We start from the raw sequence: 20,749 nt of genomic DNA, 5'->3' as shown, positions 1-20,749 counted from the left end.
CAAGTTAGTGTATATGTGTGTACACACACACACACACACACACACACACACACACATTTTTAAAGTAGGCTCCATGCCCAGTGTAGAGCCCAATTCAGGGCTTGAACTCACAGCCCTGAGATCAAGATCTGAACTGAGCCAAGAGTCAGATACTTAACTGACTGAGCCACTCAGGCGCCCCACAAGTTAGTCTATTAAACGGGTTTCTTACACTTGTGTAAGAAAAATTCACATCAGGCTAAAATGTACCCAACCTAATCTGTTTGGGGAGGAGCAGAGGAAAAAAAAATCTAACATTGAGAACGGAAACCAAGGTCCTCCTTCTGGCTCCCTGGCTTTGATGAGGACAAAGCTAGGGCTGTGCTCTTATCACTTGAACCGTGAGAGGAAAGTGACTAAGTGCAGAGCCCTTAACTGCACGCTGTGGCATCCTGTAACTCCCACCTGCACAGGATCCTGCTCAGCCCCAGCCTTAGGGAGAGAGTCTAGACTCTCGTATCTTCCCAGTTTTGCTCTGGGAACCTGAATTCCCCCATCTCATCTGGGCTTCTTGCAATCCAAGTGCAATTTCAAGAGCAGCTAGCAGGTGGAAGGCATTCTGGTCTTGTGAAACAGAAGGCAAGAGCAGGGCAGGTCGGGTTGGCTTGCCTGGTGGATTCCCAGAGGGCTGCGTAGCAGAATAGGCGGTCAGACTGGACACGGCAACTTGGGGGGGGTGGAACTTGAGGACCACACCAAAGAGTTTAGATCTTACAAATGCAGTGGGTATGTGCAGTGTTAATCAAAACCACAATGAGGTACCACTTCACACCCACTAGGATGGCGATAATCAAAGAGACAGATAATTGGAAGCCTCCTCCGCTGCTGCTGGGAAGCTAACACGGGGCAGTGCTTTAGGAAACAGTCTGGCGGTTCCTGAAAAGGTTAAACACAGACTTGTCGTATTCGCCCCCAATTCTACTCCTAGGTATATATACCCAGGCGGAATGAAAACACCAGCCACATGAAAAGCAGTATCGTTCATAAGATTCAAAAAGGAGAGACAACGTAAACATCTATCAGCTAATGAATTTGGGTAAACAATATCCTTACGATGGAATATACATGCTCTAACACGGAAGTGACACAGAAGACCACATATTACATGATTCCCTTACATGTCACATCCGGAACAGGTCCATCTAGAGAGACCAAGTAGATTAGGGTCACCTGCAGCTGGGGGCATGGGGGGTTGGTGGCTAAGAGCTGTGGAGTTTCTTTCTGGGGTGATGAGAAGGTTCTAAAATTGACTGGTAAGGGTTACACAACTCTATGAATATACGAAATGTTACTGAATAGTGCACTTTAATGGCATGAGAATTATAGCTCAACAAAGCTGTTAGGGAAAAAAAAAAAAAAAAAAAAAGCAGGGTTTTAAGAATATCTCCTTGGCAGAGATGGGCTGAGGACACAGAGTCAAGATCCAGGTCTACCATCCACTGTGTGACTCTGGCTGGCTTATCCGTGGCCTTGTGAGGTCCACCTGTTTATTATCCACGGCAGGACGGAGCCGCCCACGCTGACCCTTCCAGCTTCCACATTCTAAGATGCCAAATCTTCATTTACTTATATCTTCCATCTGAAAATATTGAGGACCCTCTTCGCAGCAGGGAGAATTAGGAGGTCTTTGAGCAGAAAGCTTGGACAGGTAACTTCCAGTGGCCCTGTAGAGTTTTTTTTTTGTTTTTTTTTTAATTAATATTTAAATGTATACACAGAATAATGGACATTTTAAAATTTAAATTAATATGCAGTGTCATGGACGTACACGATACTAGTTTTCTGATCCACAACATAATGATCAGATACTTGTCATCTCGAGGGAGTGATGGTCTAATAACCTTCGTCACCATATAGAGTTATAATTTGTTTTTTCTCGGGACGAGAGCCCTTAAGGACTAATTGTTGTATCAACTTTCAAATATGCAATATGGTATTGTTAACTACAGCCACCATGCTTTATGTTACATCCACGTGGCTTATTTATTTTATAACCGGAAGTTTGCAACTTTTGACCCTCTTCAGCCATTTCACACGACCCCCCAAGACCCCCCACCTGGCAGCCACCAGCCTATTCTTTGTATCTTTTTTTTTTTTTAAGATTCCACATCTAAGTGAGATTGCACAGTATTTGTAGTATTGGTCTTTCTTTGTCTGACTTAACCCACTTAGCATAATGCTAAGATTTCCTTTTTTTTTTTTTAATGCCCGAATCACACTCCCCTGTACCTACGTGTGTAGCACATTTTCTGTATCCACCCATCCAGCAGACCCGGGTCCTTCCACGTCTTGGCGGTTCTAAACGATGCTGCTATGAACATGGGGGTCAGATTATCTTTCCGGGTTACTCTTTTCATTTTCTTCAGATAGACACCCAGAAGTGGCACTGTTGCATCATGGGGTAGTTCTATTTTTAATTTTTTGAGGAACCTCCATCCCGCTTTCCGCAGTGGCTGCACGAGCCGCCGTCCCGCCCACGGCGCACGGGGTTCGCTTCCTCCACATCCTTGCCAGCACGTTGGGTCTCTGTCTTTTTAATAATAGCCATTCTGACATTCTTTTTTTGTTAGAGCGTAAATATCCCAGAAAGGAAGAAAAGCTTAAACCTAACATCGAACCTTCTGTAATATCTGACAGAGAGTGGGATGGCGCTAGGTTCTAACAGGGAAAGGGTGACTCTGACCCGTAACTGCTTGTCTGAGAGCTTTGTCTCCGATGCCGGCCGATCCAATGAATTTAGCCAAGGGATCCCGCACACCAGCCTTCTTGGACTTAATGAAGGTCCCCAGAAATGCTCAACACGAGTTCCTTCGGTTTCCTGTGGTCCAGTTCTCAGACAAATCCAACCAGACAAATCCATACAAGAATGCATTTCTTTCCTTCTGGAAGCCTCCAAGGAAAGCATCGAGAGCTTGCTTTCAGGCTTGGATATTACCATCCTACCCGTCTTCTGTTCCCCTGACAGGCAACACACAAAGCCTTCTTCGGGAAGGAAATAAGCCTTGTCTCTGATAACAGTTTATAATAGAAAAGTCATAGTGTAAAAGATCTGCCCAGTCCAGTAAATATAAAGTAAGAGAGAGAGAGAGAGAAAAGCACTCGTTATCCTAAAACCCAGAGGCTCTTCACTATTCTCAATATTTGCACATAATTCCTTCCAGTCTTTTTAATTTTTTTAAAAGATTTTATTTACATGACAGAGAGATCACAAGTAGGCAGAGAGGCAGGCAGAGAGAGGGGGGAAGCAGGCTTCCCGCTGAGCAGAGAGCCGACGCAGGGCTCGATCCCAGGACCCTGAGATCAGGACCTGAGCCAAAGGCAGAGGCTTAACCCACTGAGCTCCCCAGGTGCCCCCAGTCTTTTTTCTATATAGGACTCAGGTTTTTTGTTTTGTTTTGTTTTAAAGATTTTATTTATTTATTTGACAGAGATCACAGGTAGGTAGAGAGGCTGGCAGAGAGAGAGAGAAGCAGGCTCCCTGCCGAGCGAGAGCCCGATGTGGGACTCGATCCCAGGATCCTGAGATCATGACCTGAGCCGAAGGCAGTGGCTTAACCCACTGAGCCACCCAGGCGCCCCATAGGGCTCAGGTTTTGATGTGGCTTTTTGATTTGTTTTAGAATCGACACACAGTCTCATAAATCACTGTCAGCTGCAACTTCCCTGAAATTGTTGGGCTGTAATTCTTCTGCAGTTGGAACAGAAGTGCCTGTTATCAGTGCGAGAGCCAATGGGAGCGTCAGCAGGAATCAGGAGGAAGTCCTATGATTCTAAATCATCCCCACCTTGGTATTTATAGTATGACTTGACAAACTTAAAGCAAGTTAACAGTGATTTATACCCTGCAGTTCTCCCTGGGTTGAGTAATGTCTCAGAAGATACTTTCCAAGTTTCAAAAACAGAAAATCTCTGTATTTGCGAGTGTTCTAGGTGACTGCAAATCAGAGCCATTTACCCCAGCCGTATTACCCTTTCCAGAAAGAGCTCTGGCTGGGGAATAAGCCACTACTCTGTTCGATTACATGCACTGCCATGTGGTATAGACAGCTCCCTCGGTATTCTGGAGAAGGTCGTAAGAGCATGGCACAGCCGAGATCTGCAGTTGGCAGAACTTATGAGAAGCTCTCCCCCCTCACTGCTCAGCACACAGACCGCTGTGCTGGCAGGAAATTAACTTCGAGCCCCGTCTGGCCAAACCCTTTAAAGGAAACAGCCTGCAGTCTTTGACACAACGGGAATGGCCGTGACACAGACAGACGCAAGGAAGGAAATTTACAGCTGCATTAGAGACAGGTATGAAGCCGTGGTAGAGCTCTGTGTGTGTCATTTATTTATAATTCACTAGGTTACAATGTGCTCAGCATCCGTGTGCTCCTGCCCGTTGGACAAGGGACTTTGTTTCCCTTGTGTACCGATGAAGCACGGATCAAATCAAGAGCCCAAGTTTCCATCTTACATTTTTGTTAAGAAAATAAATGAGATGGGGCGCCTGGGTGGCTCAGTGGGTTAAAGCCTCTGCCTTCGGCTCAGGTCATGGTCCCAGGGTCCTGGGATGGAGCCTCACATCAGGCTCTCTACTCAGCAGGGAGCCTGCTTCCTCCTCTCTCCCTCTGCCTGCCTCTCTGCCTACTTGGGATCTCTGTCAAATAAATAAATAAAATCTTAAAAAAAAAAAAAAGAAAATAAATGAGAGAATGAGAACAAATAAAGGAGATGCCTGGCCTCTGGAAATTTTACATTTCTGGGTCTGACGGCTCTGAGTCTGCTGAGTGAGGAACTGGTCATGTCTGGGTGGGTGTGACTTTGACCGTGGCTGGGCTGGGGAAAGAGCCGAGCCTTTGCTCTCGCTGCACTGCTCTCTGCCTGCCCTCAGTTAATCCACCCCAAAATAACTTTGTGGGATAACCATTATCATCTCTCTCTTCCTGGAGAACAAAGGGAGCTCAGGGGAAGCTGAGATGATAATTATAAATTTCAGGATTTGAAAAATTCTTGGGCTATCTCTCCCAAAGGCATCAAAGGTGTCAGAAGACATATTTTGGTCTTTCGACCCGCCCGTGGTCTTTCAGAAGGAAATGCTAACTCTGTCCGTGGATCCATTCATAACTTTTATCTGAGACAGAGGAAACACCTCCCACTGTTTCTAATTTTTCTCGAGATAAAATTATTCCTTTACAAATAGCACCCATTGTCTCTAACATAAAATACAAAAGGCGCACCCTTGCAAACCTCCTTTTCTCCCAGTTTAAAGTGCAGAAAGAAAGGCAACCAGTGACTTATCCGAGCTGAGGAAGACAGGTCCATTTGCTAGAAATTAAGAGCGGATGGGGAGAAACTGCTTTTCCTGGGAGGAAAAAAGGCCCAGTCCCGCAGGCAGACGGAGCTGTCTTGCTGGCTGAGTGTGTACGGGCAGAAGCAAGGGAAGGTGAGTGCAGCGCTAACACACGGACCCCCAGGTCCCCGGGCTGGAGAGGGTCCTGACTGCGCCACTTCCTATCTCCCCAGAGAAATGGAGAACCGAGGGAGCTTCCAGCTTCCTAGCCACCTGGATGGCCCCTTGCCCAAATCCATCAAGGTCCAGATCAGATCCACTCCCGCCCTGAGTTCTGCTTCGATTCGGCAGCACCTCTACTAGCAGCCCTAGCAGAAAAGCACATCTTCCTTCCAGCTGTCTGCACCCACAGTCCCACCAGGGGTCCTGGCCCTGCAAAGTGCGCGTCTCTGGGGACTGGTGTGGCTACATTCTGGGCCCCTGGTGGGCTGCACTTCTATCTCTACCTGTCAGCGCCCTCTGTCGGCCAGGGCACGTAGTGCATCTTCAGTACATAACTTTCCAGACCATTTCAACCTCACCTTCCTAGAACAAAAACCTAACCATCTGCAGCTCCTTCACTTACCATCTTGCATTTTATGAAATATGCTTTAAAGTCGTTGTCTCTCAGAATTTTCTAAAGGTCTCAATGGCTTTGACCTTTGAGAAAATATTTTTCATGGCAGAAATTTTATTTTTATTTTTATTTATTTTTTAAAGATTTTATTTATTCATTTGACAGAGATCACAGGTAGGCAGGGAGGCAGGCAGAGAAAGAGAGGGAGAAGCAGGCTCCCTGTAGAGCAGAGAGCCTGATGCGGGGCTCGATCCCAGGACCGTGGGATCACGACCTGAGCCAAAGGCAGAGGCTCTAACCCACTGAGCCACCCAGGTGCCCCCATGGCAGAAATTTTAAAGCGCCAAGGTCGACAGGAGAGAAGGTATGCATATAACCTAGGTTTATTTTATAGGTAGAATAGAGAAGAGGGGAGGAAGCAGGAATAGAAATTTTACCGCAGGGCGGTCTGTGAGCTGGTCAGTTTCACAAACACCAGCTCCTGTGATTCTCAGCTGATCCTGCCAGATGGGTATTCCCATCCTATTTTACAGGAAAAAATCTGAGGCCCAAAGAGCCTTGGTGACTTGGGGTAGGCGATACAGACCTTGAAATTCAGCAAAAGTCGAAGAATTAGGAAACTGCCATAAACAAATTCGGCTCACAGACATTAACCTGAATCTCTGCACACGCCAGCTGTCCCAGCGCGATGACTCCCCACCCTCCCAGCCAACCAACGGCCGCTTTCTCGTTTACTTCCCGCTTAGTGAGTTCCCACGAGTCCTCTGCGCTTTCAATCCACCGAATCCAATCTGTTCCCATTCTTACATGGGGGACTGGTTCAATAGTGTTGTATCCAAGGGGTTTAGTGAAGACCAGTCTCCCAGCACATCACCCACGTCTAGAGATTTCATTGTAGCTTCATAAAACACATTCTTTGGAGCCTTTCTCCTGCTCGTGCAGGCACACCAAGTCAAAACCTGCTCCTAATAATTACACCTCCTCTGTACTGAACAACCACAGACAATAATTAGGGGCAAACACTTTTTAATATCAGATGCACAAAAATCTCCTACAGGTCTACCTTAAGTGCCTTGACACCCTTGCAGAGAAGGGGTTCCAGAAGAAAGGGGTTTGTCAGAGGCCGCGGTCCTGAAGGGTGTACAGCCTAACATAACTGGGATCCGCCACCGTGAAGAAAACCTCCAAAGCAAACACCACTGAGACTCAAAACCCACCCAAACACTGCTTCAGGTTTTTGATGGAGGGGGGGAAACCAGTCTATGAGAGGAGAAGCTGGGTGTGACATCTGGGGGTGGGGGAGGGCATCTCCCCTGATTTCGGAGCTCACCTGTTGGGTTTGCAGGAATATCCAGGATGGTCTTCAACAGCTTCATGTCCTTGATGTTGTGAATGTAAATGGCCTCCTCCAGGCACACCAGCAGCCTCTGCAATCGCACATACGCATCAGTCCACTGGGCAGGCTCCTCCGAAAGGACCCGACCAGACAGACATTGCTCATCCTTCCCGTGAGCCCTAACTTGCTTCTAAGCCTAAAGGAGGATGAATTTTGATGATCAAGTGGAAGATTACGTGGAGGGATGCCCGTGTATGCACGCACACACATTATCCACCTGAACAGAGGCACACAATACAACTTCTTAAAAATTTTCCTTTAGAAATTGAGAGTTTTTTTTTTTTTTTTTTTTTTTGCAGGGCGGTAGGGGGGTGTGTCTGGGTGGCTCAGTTGGTTGAGTGTCTGCCTTCAGCTCAGGTCATGATCCTGGGGTTCTGGGATAGAGCCCTGTGTTGGGCTCCCTGCTCAGTGGGGAGTCTGCTTCTTCCTCTTCCTCTGCCCCGCCCCCCGTGCCCTCTCTTTCTCTCAAATGGATAAATAAAATCTTAAAAAAAAAATAGAAATTGAGATTGTGTGTGTGTGTTACTTTCCTCTCTTTAGAACAGGGACTCCTGAACACTTCCTGATCAGACTCCCTTTGCCATGTAGGGCAATTTTGGGTAAATGTTTGGTTTATATTCCTATCAGACGGGCTCCCTTTCAATGTTCATAACAAAGTCACCCTCTTACACAGCGTGGGATTCTTTTTTAAAAAATTTTACTTAGTTGGGCGCCTGGGTGGCTCAGTGGGTTAAGCCGCTGCCTTCGGCTCAGGTCATGATCTCAGGGTCCTGGGATCGAGTCCCACATCGGGCTCTCTGCTCAGCGGGGAGCCTGCTTTCCTCTCTCTCTCTCTGCCTGTCTGTCTTCTATTTGTGATCTCTCTCTGTCAAATAAATAAATAAAATCTTAGAAAAAAAGAAGAAAAAAGGAAAAAAAAATTTTACTTAGTTACTTGACAGAGAGAGAGAGAGAGAGAGCGAGCACAAGCTGGCAGAGTAGCAGGCAGAGGGACAGGGAGAAGCAGGCTCCCTGTCAAGCAAGGAGCCAGGCATGGGGCTCGATCCCAGAACCCCAGGATCATGACCTGAGTTCATGGCAGTCGCCTAACCAACTGAGCCACCCCGGTGCCCCATAGCGTGGGATTCTTTACTCCCTCCATATCTCCAAACGTAGGTTTTACTCCCTTGGAAGAATTGCCAGATTTACCTTCATTCCACTCAACTCTCCAGCCCACTTCTGCATGCTCTCTCCAGCTCTGATAAAGAGACCTGGAAAGCCCTTCTGCTCTCATGTGCACCCCTGGTCCCAGGGTGCCCCCCAAGACCATCCCAGTGACCCCCACCCTCTGCCCTGCCCCAGGCTCGGCTCCTTTCTCTCTCCAGCACAAGGAGGCCCTTCACTTCCTTTTCAAATGAGGCTTGTCAGGTGTAGAGCTTCTTCCCAATGGTCATGTTCTCTACCGAGTGGGAACAGGCCACGGGGTTGCCGTTGGGTGTGTCAAGGAACGGAATGCAGAGCTCAGTGCAAGTGTGGATGCTGGGTGTGGGTGAGGGGCTCTCGGGAAGGACTTTTTGGTTCGGTGGCTCTTTCCTCACTCAGAGCAGCTGCCCACACCCCCTGCATGAGCTGACTTGGCTTCCTCTAAACTAGTGGTTCTCAGGCTTTGATGAGCTTGCCGAGCACGTAAGGGGCAAGGCCCGGCCTCTTCCTGGAAATTCTGGTTTGGGAGGTTTGAAACAAGTACCCAGGTCATTCTGAGGCACACCTGAGTTTGAGAGCCTCTGTTCTCAGGCCAGATCCTCTTATCCCAAAAAACAACACTTGGGAAGGAAGGCACCTAAAAATACCACAAAAAACCCTGGTTGGTTCTCCTCCAGGGGAAAGCCTGCCCTGCTGGCTTCCCAGTATGACTTCTCACAGCTCAGAAAATGGAGACCATCCCTTATATCCAGCAGAAAAAGAAAATGTAAACACGTTCCTCAATTTTAATTAAGGCTCTGTGGGGTCACAGGCCTGGGTGCTGAGGGGTTAAAAAAAAAATTTCTAATAGGGTCTCAAAATTGATGGCAAACATTAGCGTTTCTCCGTGAAACACATTCCCTGATTTGTCTGAAAACTTTGCCCTTTACCCACACTTTCTGTGCTTACGTTCTTAGGTTTCTAATAGGCTCCTGTGTCCCCACACCCAGTCCCCAGGACACGGGGTCCTCAACGCATGCCTCCTGTGGTACCAGCCTCTACACCAGGCTCATCCACCTGTCTGCCTCTGTGCCACCAGCTGTCAGCCGCCGGCTGTCGTGTGGCCCAGTCAGTGAATCCCAGGTCACCCCTGCTGGCCACGGACAAGAATTAATTGGGACAGAGGGAAACGGAGAGAAGAGGAGGAGGCGGCACCGTGTCCCGAGTTCCCACGCACGCAGGCTTCCAGGGCCGGCCTGACCCCGTAAACTGCTCGCTAATGACCAGTTTTCAATCCTAGCTGAACCCTGGGTGCGCCTTCAAGTCTGCCCAGTCACCTTGGTTCTCATCAACTCTGCTAGGATTTAGAAGCAATAACTCCTTTTCCCGATTATAAAAATACTGATATCATCTCTCCTGAGCACCAGACTTAGGTATAGATCCAGAGGCTTCAATCCAGCGAACACCCATCTGGATAACCAGGGCCCTCAGAACAGACGGCAGGAGCACTGTCAGAGTTCACCTATGGAAATACGCCGGGTGTGCCGTCTTTATTCTGCAAGATACGTTTCCTCCATTGAGGACGAGGGGCATACTATTAACCGATAGTGAAAAATAACAGAATTACTAAATGTGCTTCCTTTCTACATATTTAGAAGAAAATAGAGATGTTTTCTCCTCATAACTCCCTACACAAATCTTTGATGGTTTCCTGTTGTTTTTAAAAAAGGAACCTCACTGCCAGAAGACCCGCTGAACCCCACAGCAGGTAGGATGCGCAGCTCTCACTCCCGTTCGTTTCCTGCAGGGGGCGGCAGAGTCTGGGCATCCAGGGACTGTGGCCGGGCAGTGGGGGCTGCAGCAGGTGCCCAGCCCCAAAGCTGCCAAGGCCAGAGCCTGCACATTCTAAGAAAAGCAAACCCCAAGCACGTTCCAGACTGTTTCAAATCATCTTCTTCGGAGAAGAAATGCTAAGGAGGAGAGAGATGTCTGAGCCGGTTCCAAAGAGCTGGCCGTTGACAGCGGGGTCGCGCTAGGAGCACTCAGGTTCTAGAGGAGCTGGGGAGGAGAACCACAACAGTCATGGATGTGAGGACAGGGTGGCAATCGAAAGGCTAGCAGACTCAGACCTGTGAGTGATCCTTTGTCCCATTTGGTAATAAAAATGTCAGAGAGCAAGTAAGAAAGGAATGAGAGAAATAAATTCTATAGATAATATTTGAGAGTTCCGATCTTTACAGGACTTTGACCTAAACAATCTTTTTTTTAATAGATTAAAAAAATTTTATTTGAGAGAGAAAGAGCGTGCATGAGCAGGGAGAGGGGCAGAGGACACGGAGGAGGGACAAGCAGACATCCCGCTGAGCCGGGAGCCAGATTCAGGACTCGAGCCCAGGACCCTGGGATCCTGACCTGAGCGGAAGTCAGACACTTAACTGACTGAGCCACCCAGGCGCCCTTGGCTAAAACAATCTTAAAAAGACAATCAGGTGCCAAAAACAGAGATTTAACTTTTATATACTGGCTATCACTGCATGCAAAGACAAAAAGTTTTGCAATGAAATTTAATGTGCTCCCAGCAGATTTCGGAGAGAGCCCTTGAGCCAAGAACTGGGCTTAAAAACCTTCAAGCCGAAAACTCTCAAAGCCTTTCCCTCCCTGGCCAAGAGCCTGGGCTTATTTCCTTCTTTACTCCTGCTCCTTACTTAAATATCCTTACATCCTACTTCTCGGGCTCTTATCTTCCACACTGTTCTACACAGACGTAAAAGAGTATCCGCTCAAAGTAGTCGACCAACTCAAAGAAACTCTTTCTTCTCATAAGCCGAAGGGGAACTCTGTCTCATTTGTTAAAAAAGTTATTAGCGTCCAAAAGTTAGGTAAGAAGAAGACAGAAGAAAACATTATCCTGGAGAAGGCAGTGAATGACCTCCACCATCTTGGGAATATTTAATTGAATAGAAAGGTCTGCAAGGTCATATAAAGAATATATCCGTTTGTTTATTTATTTAACAGGCCGTTGGCAAACATATTCATGGAGCACTTTCCCCCCGGGCACTGTCTTTTCTTACCAGGCCTGTAGCAGTGAATACAGCAGATACAGTGCCTGCCCTTACAGGATTTAGAACCTAATGAGTTAAGGGGAGACTCTGCTAATACCCCCAAATATTTATTTAAGGAAAATTTCTATTTTTAATGGAGAATGTTTTCTATATTTGAGATAAGAATAATCCTTCCTGGGTCACCTGGGTGGCTCGGTTGGTTAAGTTGGCTCAGGTTAACCTGAGCCATCGGCTCAGGTCATGATTCCAGGACTCTGGAGGCAAGCCCTGAATCAGGGTCCCTCTCCCCCTGCCTGCTGCTTCCCCTGCTTGTGCTCTCTGTCTAATAAATAAATATAGATATAGATCTTAAACAAGCAAACCACTACAAATAAGATCTATAAGGGTGAGCTGGTGGAAAGAAAGTGGGGAGCACGAGCCTGGGGACCTGGATTGCAGGGAAAGCCCAAGGAGAGAGCAAAAGAAGGCTAGTTCTAGAACTGCCTTCAGAGCTAGCCGGGGGTGGGGGGGGCGCGGGGCACGCTCATCCTTAGGGGCTTCATTCTGAGAAGCACTGCTGCCCGTTGGCAGTGGACGCCACCATCCAGGGTCCAAACCAGGGAGAGATGTTCTTCTGCGTTCAGTTCCCACGAAGTAGCTCACGGGACAGTGTCAGAGCCAGATTTCCACCCAGCCTGCGTCCAGCAGAAAAGGGTTCACTCCACCAGGGGCCAGTGTTCGAGAAGGGACACGAGGCAGAAGGACCAGGGAGGACACATCCCTGAAACTAGGGCCCGGAGGAGGCTCACCAGGTCCCGGTGATACGAGGCCCGAGTCTTAAAATCCCTTTTAGAATTGGCTGCGTGGGTTAGCGACACTCGTCTCTACAGACAGTCATCTCGTTCTTGGGTGCCCACGAGCAGAAGCCTTGCAACCCGAGAGACCTCGCCCACGTACCTGCCGGTTCAGGCGTATGGACAAGATGTTGCTGGAGTAGCTGTAGTTACAGATCTCCGTGCCTTTCTTGAAGTGATAGACGTTCATCTGCCGCGGCTTCGTGTGGCTGACCACCACGACCAGGCTGCTGGAGAACAGGCGCTCCACGATGTAGACATCCGGGATCTCGTCTGGGAAGGAAAGTGGCCCGAGGTGACGCAGACTGCAGCCTCCCCTGCCACCAGCCAGGGGCCTCCAGGTCTCGCTGATGGGGTGCCCTCCCTGAGCCCACCGTATTCACCACGATTTTCTTCCCCCCTCCGTGATGCTCTGTCTGCTTCCCAAGGTAGCAGTTCCAAAGCCCAGTCCAACACCCAAAGAAAATGTGAGTGACCAGAACCCCGAGTCAGGTCTTCTAGAGCCTCCCCAGATGCCCTCTGGGAGCTACAGTCAGCCCTCAGGCACTGCTGTTTGCTGTGGAACACATTTGGGAGGTTTGGACAATCTCAACCCACCCTTCCTCCGCGACAGGTTTCCAAGGAGTGTCTGGTCAGGGGAACGTCTGATTTCAGAATTCTGGTCCCTGTTGCTGAGAGGTACTATGGGTAAGGCCATGGCTTGGGGGGCAGTAACCTAGTTAAAGCCGTAACCCCTCCCCATCTTGTGCTCCCTGGGCCTCTCCGCAATCTCTATCTTATTGAAGACGATCTGGACATCTGTGTCATGACCAGGGAAGTACTTCCACACCCAGGAAGAAGGTAAAGAAGTAAGCCCATAGGTGGACACCTCCATGTTTTTCTGAGAACATTCTTTCTGTATCCCTGCCTTCGTTGTGTGTAGGCAGGTCCCCTAGGCAGTGACATAGGACGGAGACAGAGTGAAGTATTCCCGAAAATGGGGTAATAAAAATAGTATCTTACAAGTATATTAAAGACCCAAACTATTTATTTATCAAACCACTTTCTTTCCAGGAAAGCTAAAGATTGTGTAAGTGACAACGAACTATTACCTACCCTGAAAAAATAAGAGAGACACATTTCTCAGCTGCATTGTTTGGTGATATTCATTTGAAGGATTTCAACACCTTCAATATGAACTACGTGAATGGGATCGTATTACTTTATTAAAACAAAGAAAATATTTCCATGACTGAATGACCGTTAGTGATATTCTACAGTGCCAATATAATGGCAAAAAAAAAAAAAAAAAAAAATTGTAAGTGATCTTCTGGTTTGACAATTATAAAAACTGACGGCTGTGCATAAAAGTATATGAAGAAGTGTGAACAATATGGTTTCAAATAAAAGATTTCTTTCTGGGGCACCTGGGTGGCTCAGTGGGTTAAAGCCTCTGCCTTCAGCTCGGGTCATGATCCCAGGGTCCTGGGATCGAGCCCTGCATCGGGCTCTCTGCTCAGCAGGGAGCCTGCTTTCCTCTCTCTCTCTCTCTCTGCCTGCTACTCTGCCTGCTTGTAATCTCTGTCTGTCAAATAAATAAATAAAATCTTAAAAAAAAAAAGATTTCTTTCTTTTTTAAAATTTTATTAACATATAATGTATTATTTGCCCCAGGGGTACAGGTCTGGGAATCATCAGTCTTACACACTTCACAGCACTCACCATAACATATGCCCTCCCCAGTGTGCATCACCCAGACACCCCGTCCCTCCCACGCCCCTCCCCTCCAGCAACCCTCAGTTTGTTTCCTGAGATTAAGAGTCTCTTACAGTCTGTCTCCCTCTCTGGTTTCGTCCCGTCAAACAAAGAATTTCTTAACAGAAAAAGAAAATGTTACCTAAGATATTGCCAAATCTAAGGGCTTACTTGTGGATGTTTTTTTTTTTTTTTCTTTTTTAAACCAAGTGGTGGCAACGATTTATATTTTAACCTGAAAAATATGGACTCCTTCAGCTTGACAGTTAAGGGAGAAAAATGCAGACAGGTCAGGAACACCACAGATTAAAGTCTAGAGGGAGGATTTGGTGTCCCTGCGAGCTCACGCACGCACTTACTGCTTCCATGGACTTGGTCCAGTTGCTCCACAGAACTCAAGGAGAACAGCTTATAGCCGGCTTTGGTTCCGATCGCTAGGGATCTGTGGAAGATAATGACAGCAGGGGAATGACAGGAGGCACCGCACTCCGACCACAAATCTGCCCAAGACAGACATTCTTTCCCTCCCAGTCTCACGGTGGGCAAACATCTATTCTCAGGTTTTTCGGTATTTGATAACATCTGAATAGTTGTCTGGGGGACCGGGGGGGGGGAGCAGGCATGTTGAAAGGGAAAAGGGCAAAGACAAGGAGAGACACAGCGTTGCGAAATGGGCAAGAGATGTGAAACTCATCAAAAGAAGTATCAAGCCTACTGGTGCCTGTGCTTCCCCAACCAGGCAGAAATAGGAAAAATGGAATGTTGGAGAATATTCATCCTGGCACTACTCCTAACACGAGGAGGGATCTTGTGGTTGAGAGGGACTTTACCAAAAGGTAAATTTTTTTTTTTTTTTTTTTTTTTTTTTTTTGCTTAAAAAATAAATACACCATCATAGTAGGTTTAGTCATTAGTAAGTACGGTTTAATGGATGCACCCTTTCATTGTTTTCCATAAAAGCATCCCAGATACTTCATACCAGTAGTTCACATCCCCAAATGGACATTAAGTTCATGTGGGAAGCTTTAAAAAAATATTGATGTTTACTCCTCCTTCAACCCTGAGCTTTTTAATTAGGTTAATCTCTCTCTCTCTCTCTCTCTTTCTTTCCTACCCCCTATCTCTCTTTCTCTTCCTCTCTCTTTTTCTTTTTTTAGTTCAAGTACTCCCATGTGCAGCCAGGGTTGAGAACTCTGCTTTCTACCACGTTCCACAAAGCTAGTATCACAACCAACCAACAAAACAAAAACTAAATACTCATCTGGAACAATATGGGCTAAAAACAAACAAACAAAAATACCCAAAAATGTATTTTCTTAATTTTTCACTTTCAACCAATAGAAAAGACAGAGTGTCGACCCAGGTGAAAGCAAAGGGGTGGGTTTTGTTCAGGAGCTGGGATCTCCATCCAGCTCTCTCCTGCTTTGCCTTCAGTGCCTCGGTGGTGAGGAAAATCTTAGCCAGAGCACGCTGAGAATGAGCAGTCTGACCTTGAACACTTCCATCCTGAGAAAATGGAATGTCAGAGCCGAAATGGACCTTAAAATACTCCTACATGGACCTAAAAATTAGCCCAGCTTCCTCATTTAAAAGTAAGTATTTGCAAAGGTGAGATTTGCTCTTCACAGGGAAGCATATACAAACATAAGCAGTTTACTGGGGCAAGCCTGGAGGCAAGGCTCTCATTTCATACAAAAAATCTTTTCAAATAAAAAAATGAGGACATCACATGATTTTCCGTGGAATTGTTTTTTTTTTTGGTTTTTTGGGTTTTTTTCCTACCCAAACATCTGTTCTTCCCTGGAACACAGGGATAGGAGACTATGGTCAACTTTTAACTGGGAAGGGAGTAGCTAGTTTCTCAGCCATCTCACCGGCTTGAGGGGGAAAGTGGTGTGCTAGCCCTTTGCACAAGAGCAGCAGTGTGCCCAGGACAGGGGTCTGGCACCCAGACTACAGCATTAATGGTGACAAGCAGCTACTCAAGAGGCAACCCAGTAGCATCTAAAAACTTCAAAACACAGCTACAAAACAAAACAAAACAAAACAAAAAAAACACAGCTACGGGCAAAAGGGTGAAACTGGATTACTATCTGATACTCGTATACACGTGTGAACGCAAAGTGGATTCAACACTTGAATGTAAGACCCAAAGCCATAAAACTCCCAGAAGAAAACACAGGCGGTAAGCTCCTTGACATGGGTCTTTGAGATGTTTTTTGGATCTGACTCCAAAGGCAACGGAAACAAAAGCAAAAATAAACAAATAAGACTACATCAAACTAAAAAGCTTCTGCACAGCAAAGGAAACTACCAATAAAATGCAAAAAAAAAAAAAAAAAAAAAAAAAACAAAAAACCCACCCACCGAATGGGAGAAAATATTCACAACAAGGGGTTAGTATCCAAAATATATAAATTCACCTAACAACCAAATGACCCCCAACCTGATTAAGGAATAGAAGAGGGTCTGAACTGACATTCTTCCAAAGAAGACACAAGGATAACCAACAAGCGCACGAAAAGATGCTCAACGTCACTAATCATCAGGGGAAATGGAAATCAAAACCACAATGAGATACTGCCTTACGCCTGTCAGAATGGCTAGTGTCAGAAGGTCAGAAATGACAAGCGTGGGTGAAGGTGCGGAGGAAAGGCGGCCCTCAGGCGCTGTTCATGTGAGTGCAACCTGGTACAGCCTCTCTGGAAAACAGCACGAAGTTCCCTCAAGAAATTTAAAATATAACTACCCTATGATCCAGCAATTTCACGTCTGGGTATCCTTCTGAAGAAAAAATGAAAATATAAATTCAAAGAGATATAGGCAGCCCTATGTTCTTGGCTGCGTTGTTTACGGTAGCCGATATATGGAAACTGTGTAAGTGTCCATCAGTGGATGATTGCATAAAGATGTGGTGTGTATGCGGCACACACACACACGCGCACACACACACACACACGCTTCTCAACTGTCAAAAAGAATGAAATCATGCCAGTTGCAGCAATACGGTTGAGAGTACTATGCTACATAAGTCAGACAGAGAAAGACAAATGCCATATTTCACTTACATGTGGAATCGAAGAAAAACAAAACGAGCAGAAGAAAACAAAACCCAGACTCATAGTTACAGAGAATAGATTGGAGGTTGCCAGACGGGAGGGGGGTGGGGGGGAGGGCTATGAAATTGGTGAAGGGGATCAGGAAGTACAAACTTCCAGTTATGAAGTAACTATGTCATGGGGGCTAATGCACAGCATGGGAAATACAGTAGCTAACACTGCTCTACTTTTTTTTTTTTTTTTTTAAGATTTATTTATTTGTTTATTTGACAGAGAGAAATCACAAGTAGTAGGAGAGGCAGGCAGAGAGAGAGAGAGGGAAGCAGGCTCCCTGCTGAGCAGAGAGCCCGATGCGGGACTCGATCCCAGGACCCTGAGATCATGACCTGAGCCGAAGGCAGCGGCTTAACCCACTGAGCCACCCAGGCGCCCACACTGCTCTACTTTTGTAAGTTAACAGGTGTTTATTAGACTGACTGTGGTGACCATTTGTGTATACAAATGTTGAGTCACAATAGGTCATACACCTGAAACTAATAGAACACTGCATGTCAATGATACCTCAACTTTAAAAAGCTCCTTTGTATTCCTATGATTCAAAAAATGTTTTCAAATACACTTGGTAGTCATTACCATTTTTAAACTTCCTTCACACAAATATAGATGCGTTTAGTAGCAAACTGATTTTTGCAAACAAACTTGCAAGGAAAAAAAAATGTAACGAGAGTCTTGTGATATTAACCAAAAGATTTCTGGCAATTTAAATTTGGCAATTTAAAATAATTTTCAAACATAGGCCCTGCTCCTAGAACAGAAGGATTTTATACTATTACTATTATGCTTTAAATGATGGATCAATGGCCACAAAAAATGCTGAATCGAGGAATTCAAACTATGACTTTATTTTACTCATAAGGCTTTCCTGCAGGAAAACAAGTTCTCACCATCTCTCATAGGAATAGGGGTTAGGACAAATATACACTGCCAATCAAATGAAAAAAAAAGTACCCAAAGTGTCTAACATAGTGCAAACATGAAGCATGATCAAAGAAGTTTAGTTGTAATACTGTAAAACTCAGCCTGTACTTAAAGAAAAAAACACACTGGTAAGCCTAAATGCATTAGTAAGGGGCTTGACTTATTTTAAAAAGTTCAATGTCATACCCTCTGTGGCTCAAAGCAACTGACTGTGACAAAAACTTTTATTTATAGGTAAGACAGAGCTGTCCAGCAGAGCCTTCATCCAAGAAAACAGAACTGACAGTAGAGACAAGGAAATTTACTTTCCAAGCACCCAACAGCTTTGAAAACAACATTCTTACCCAAGTGCTATAGAAAGTTGGGACTCAGCTAGAATAAAAATCAACATCACTTAAAAAAAAATCTAATAAACAATGCGACAAAGCAGAATTTAGAACATTTACTTCCAGTAAGCAAACTGACTCCCCTCCTTGTCCTGTGTTCAGTTGGGCAGGAAAACATTCTGGCATTTATTTCAACAGCCATCCTCTCTTGCAAAATGCTACTTACAAAATGACAGAATTTTATCTACACCATCATTTCTGTAAACTGCTGGTTTCAACCCATCAGCTGATCTTAAAAACAGTTCAGTGAGTTACAAACACCTTGAAAAGAAGGGACCCCCCAAGGAGGGGGTAAACACTATTTAGTGAATCACTTTTCAGGGATGTTCTATGTATGTGGGGATTAGGAAATGTTGTCATATGTATTTCTTCTTGTGGACTGTGGTTAGAAAAAAAAAAAAAAAAAGCTTGAAAGTCATTCATCTAACCAAGCTGTCCAGCTACCAGATTACCCGATTACACATAGTTTTTTTGGAACAAAGGCATATTGTTTGGCACAGGGTGTTTTTAAGCAGAAACACAAAGGGAATGAAAGCCAGAGTTACTTATGGTACCGGCTCGGCCTTAATTACACCACTGCATGTTCAATATTAGCACAGCCCCCGTCACTGGCAGCCAAAGCACAAGCGAGAAGCCGGCTCCCAACAAGGAACACAACAGAAACTGGTACAGCAGGAAGTGGGAAACTGGAAAGCGGTCATCCCTGCTTGATGCTCTGGGTGCACATTCCTAAGCGATTATTCCATATGGTCCTAGGGACCGGCGTCTAACAATTCCATGAAAAGAGGCAAGGGAACAGGCGTTTGCTTCCAAGGGACTGAATCCCTGAGATGTCCGAACCACAGCTCAGCCACTCAACTCTCTGGCCGAAGTCCAAATGGGGACCTCGAAGTGAAATATTTAAAAAAAAAAAAAAAAAAAAAATCCACTCCCAAAGCAACTGGAGCTCGTGCTTCTCCGAGAAGGCAGCCTGGGCCGGGGAAAAGGGCTCTTGAACTCGGAGAAGCAGAGGCTGCCTCGTCCGGGAGGGAGGGAGGGAGGCTTCGTGCAAACGGTGAGAGCGGTGGAAAGGTTTCTGACACCCCGAGCCCCGCAGGCGAGATGCCTGGAGCTGGGGCTGGGACCGGGGCTGGCCCTGGCCGCAGGGATAGGCTGCCTCTTTGTCCCAGGCCCTGCCCAGATGCCACGTTGAGATGCTCAAGGACAAATGGGAAAGTTTTTCCTGTATTCCCATCTTCCTGGGCCCCAACAACCTCGCCTGGGGTCGGCTCGCCACTTCCCCCTCCCCTCCCAACCCCCTTTGTTTTTGGCTTCTCCTCCCCCTCCCCCAGACCCCCCGCTCCGGTCGCGAACCTCTGCACCCCCCCCCCCCCGCCCCCGGATTCCGAAGCCTTCGCCCGCCCCACTCCGCCCTGGAGCTCTCTCCCTCCTCGCTCCGCCGGCCGCTCCTGGCCCTCGGCTCGCAGCTGGGGAGGGGTGAGGGTGGAGGGGCTCGACCCCCCCCCGCCGGGGGAGGGGGAGCCCCCGCCAGGCCGAGCCCGTCCCGGGCCGCCCCGGCCGCGCCGCCGCCGCCCTCCTGGGGCGCAGGCCTGCGCCTCTCCGGCTCGGAGCTGCCGACAGGACAAGACCCCCGCTCGCCACTTTCTTCCCCAGCTCCCGGCCGGGCAGCCGCCGCGGCTTACGTGCAGTCCTGGTTGAAGGAGAAGCAGCTGAGCGCCGCCTCGGCCCCGCCCGGGGGGCCGTCCGCCGCCTCGGCCTCCATCGGGGACTCGACCCGGGGGAAGCCGCAGCTCCGAGCCGGCGACAGCCACCTCAGCAGCGCGCTGGCGCCGGCTCCGCGGGCCGGGTCGCCGGCCCCCCTCCGCTCCTGGCCCCGCCCCGTTCCGCTTCGCTCCGCCCCGTCCCTACTTCGCTCCGCCCCCCCTCCCTAGGCCCGGCCCCGACCCTCCTGCGGGTCCCAGCCAACCCTCGGCGCTGAGGGGGCGGAGGCCCCACCCCCGGCCGCCATTGGTTACGAGTCCACGCCCACGGCTCCCCCCTGGGCCAATGGACGACAGCTGCGGGAGGAACCGCCCCGGTGTCGACCCGCCCCCGGCTCGGTGAGACGGCTCTCCATTGGACGAAGGCGCATGACGCAAGGCTGCAGGCCACGTGGTGGTGTTGTCATTGCCAGATGCAGCGAAACGGGAGATGGCGAGAATGAGCGCGGCTGA

General features: G+C 47.6%; 1 protein-coding gene across 1 annotated transcript in view; it reads right to left on the bottom strand.

Moving 5' to 3' along the window:
* The window catches only part of WIPI1 (WD repeat domain, phosphoinositide interacting 1), a 33,698-nt gene extending 13,303 nt beyond the window's left edge, over positions 1-20,395 (bottom strand). The window contains exons 1-4 of the mRNA XM_059148558.1: positions 20,219-20,395; positions 14,473-14,555; positions 12,483-12,652; positions 7,258-7,354 (exon numbers count right to left, since the gene is read on the bottom strand). Of these exons, the coding sequence (XP_059004541.1) occupies positions 7,258-7,354; positions 12,483-12,652; positions 14,473-14,555; positions 20,219-20,298 (430 nt within the window). The 5' untranslated portion in view covers positions 20,299-20,395. The remainder of the gene's footprint in view (positions 1-7,257; positions 7,355-12,482; positions 12,653-14,472; positions 14,556-20,218) is intronic.
* Positions 20,396-20,749: the final 354 nt, after the last annotated feature.

Source organism: Mustela lutreola, chromosome 15, assembly GCF_030435805.1.
Source record: "Mustela lutreola isolate mMusLut2 chromosome 15, mMusLut2.pri, whole genome shotgun sequence".
Lineage (NCBI taxonomy): Eukaryota > Metazoa > Chordata > Mammalia > Carnivora > Mustelidae > Mustela > Mustela lutreola.
The sequence above is the reverse complement of the archived record's forward strand: the minus strand, read 5'-3'. Positions and strand labels throughout refer to the sequence as shown.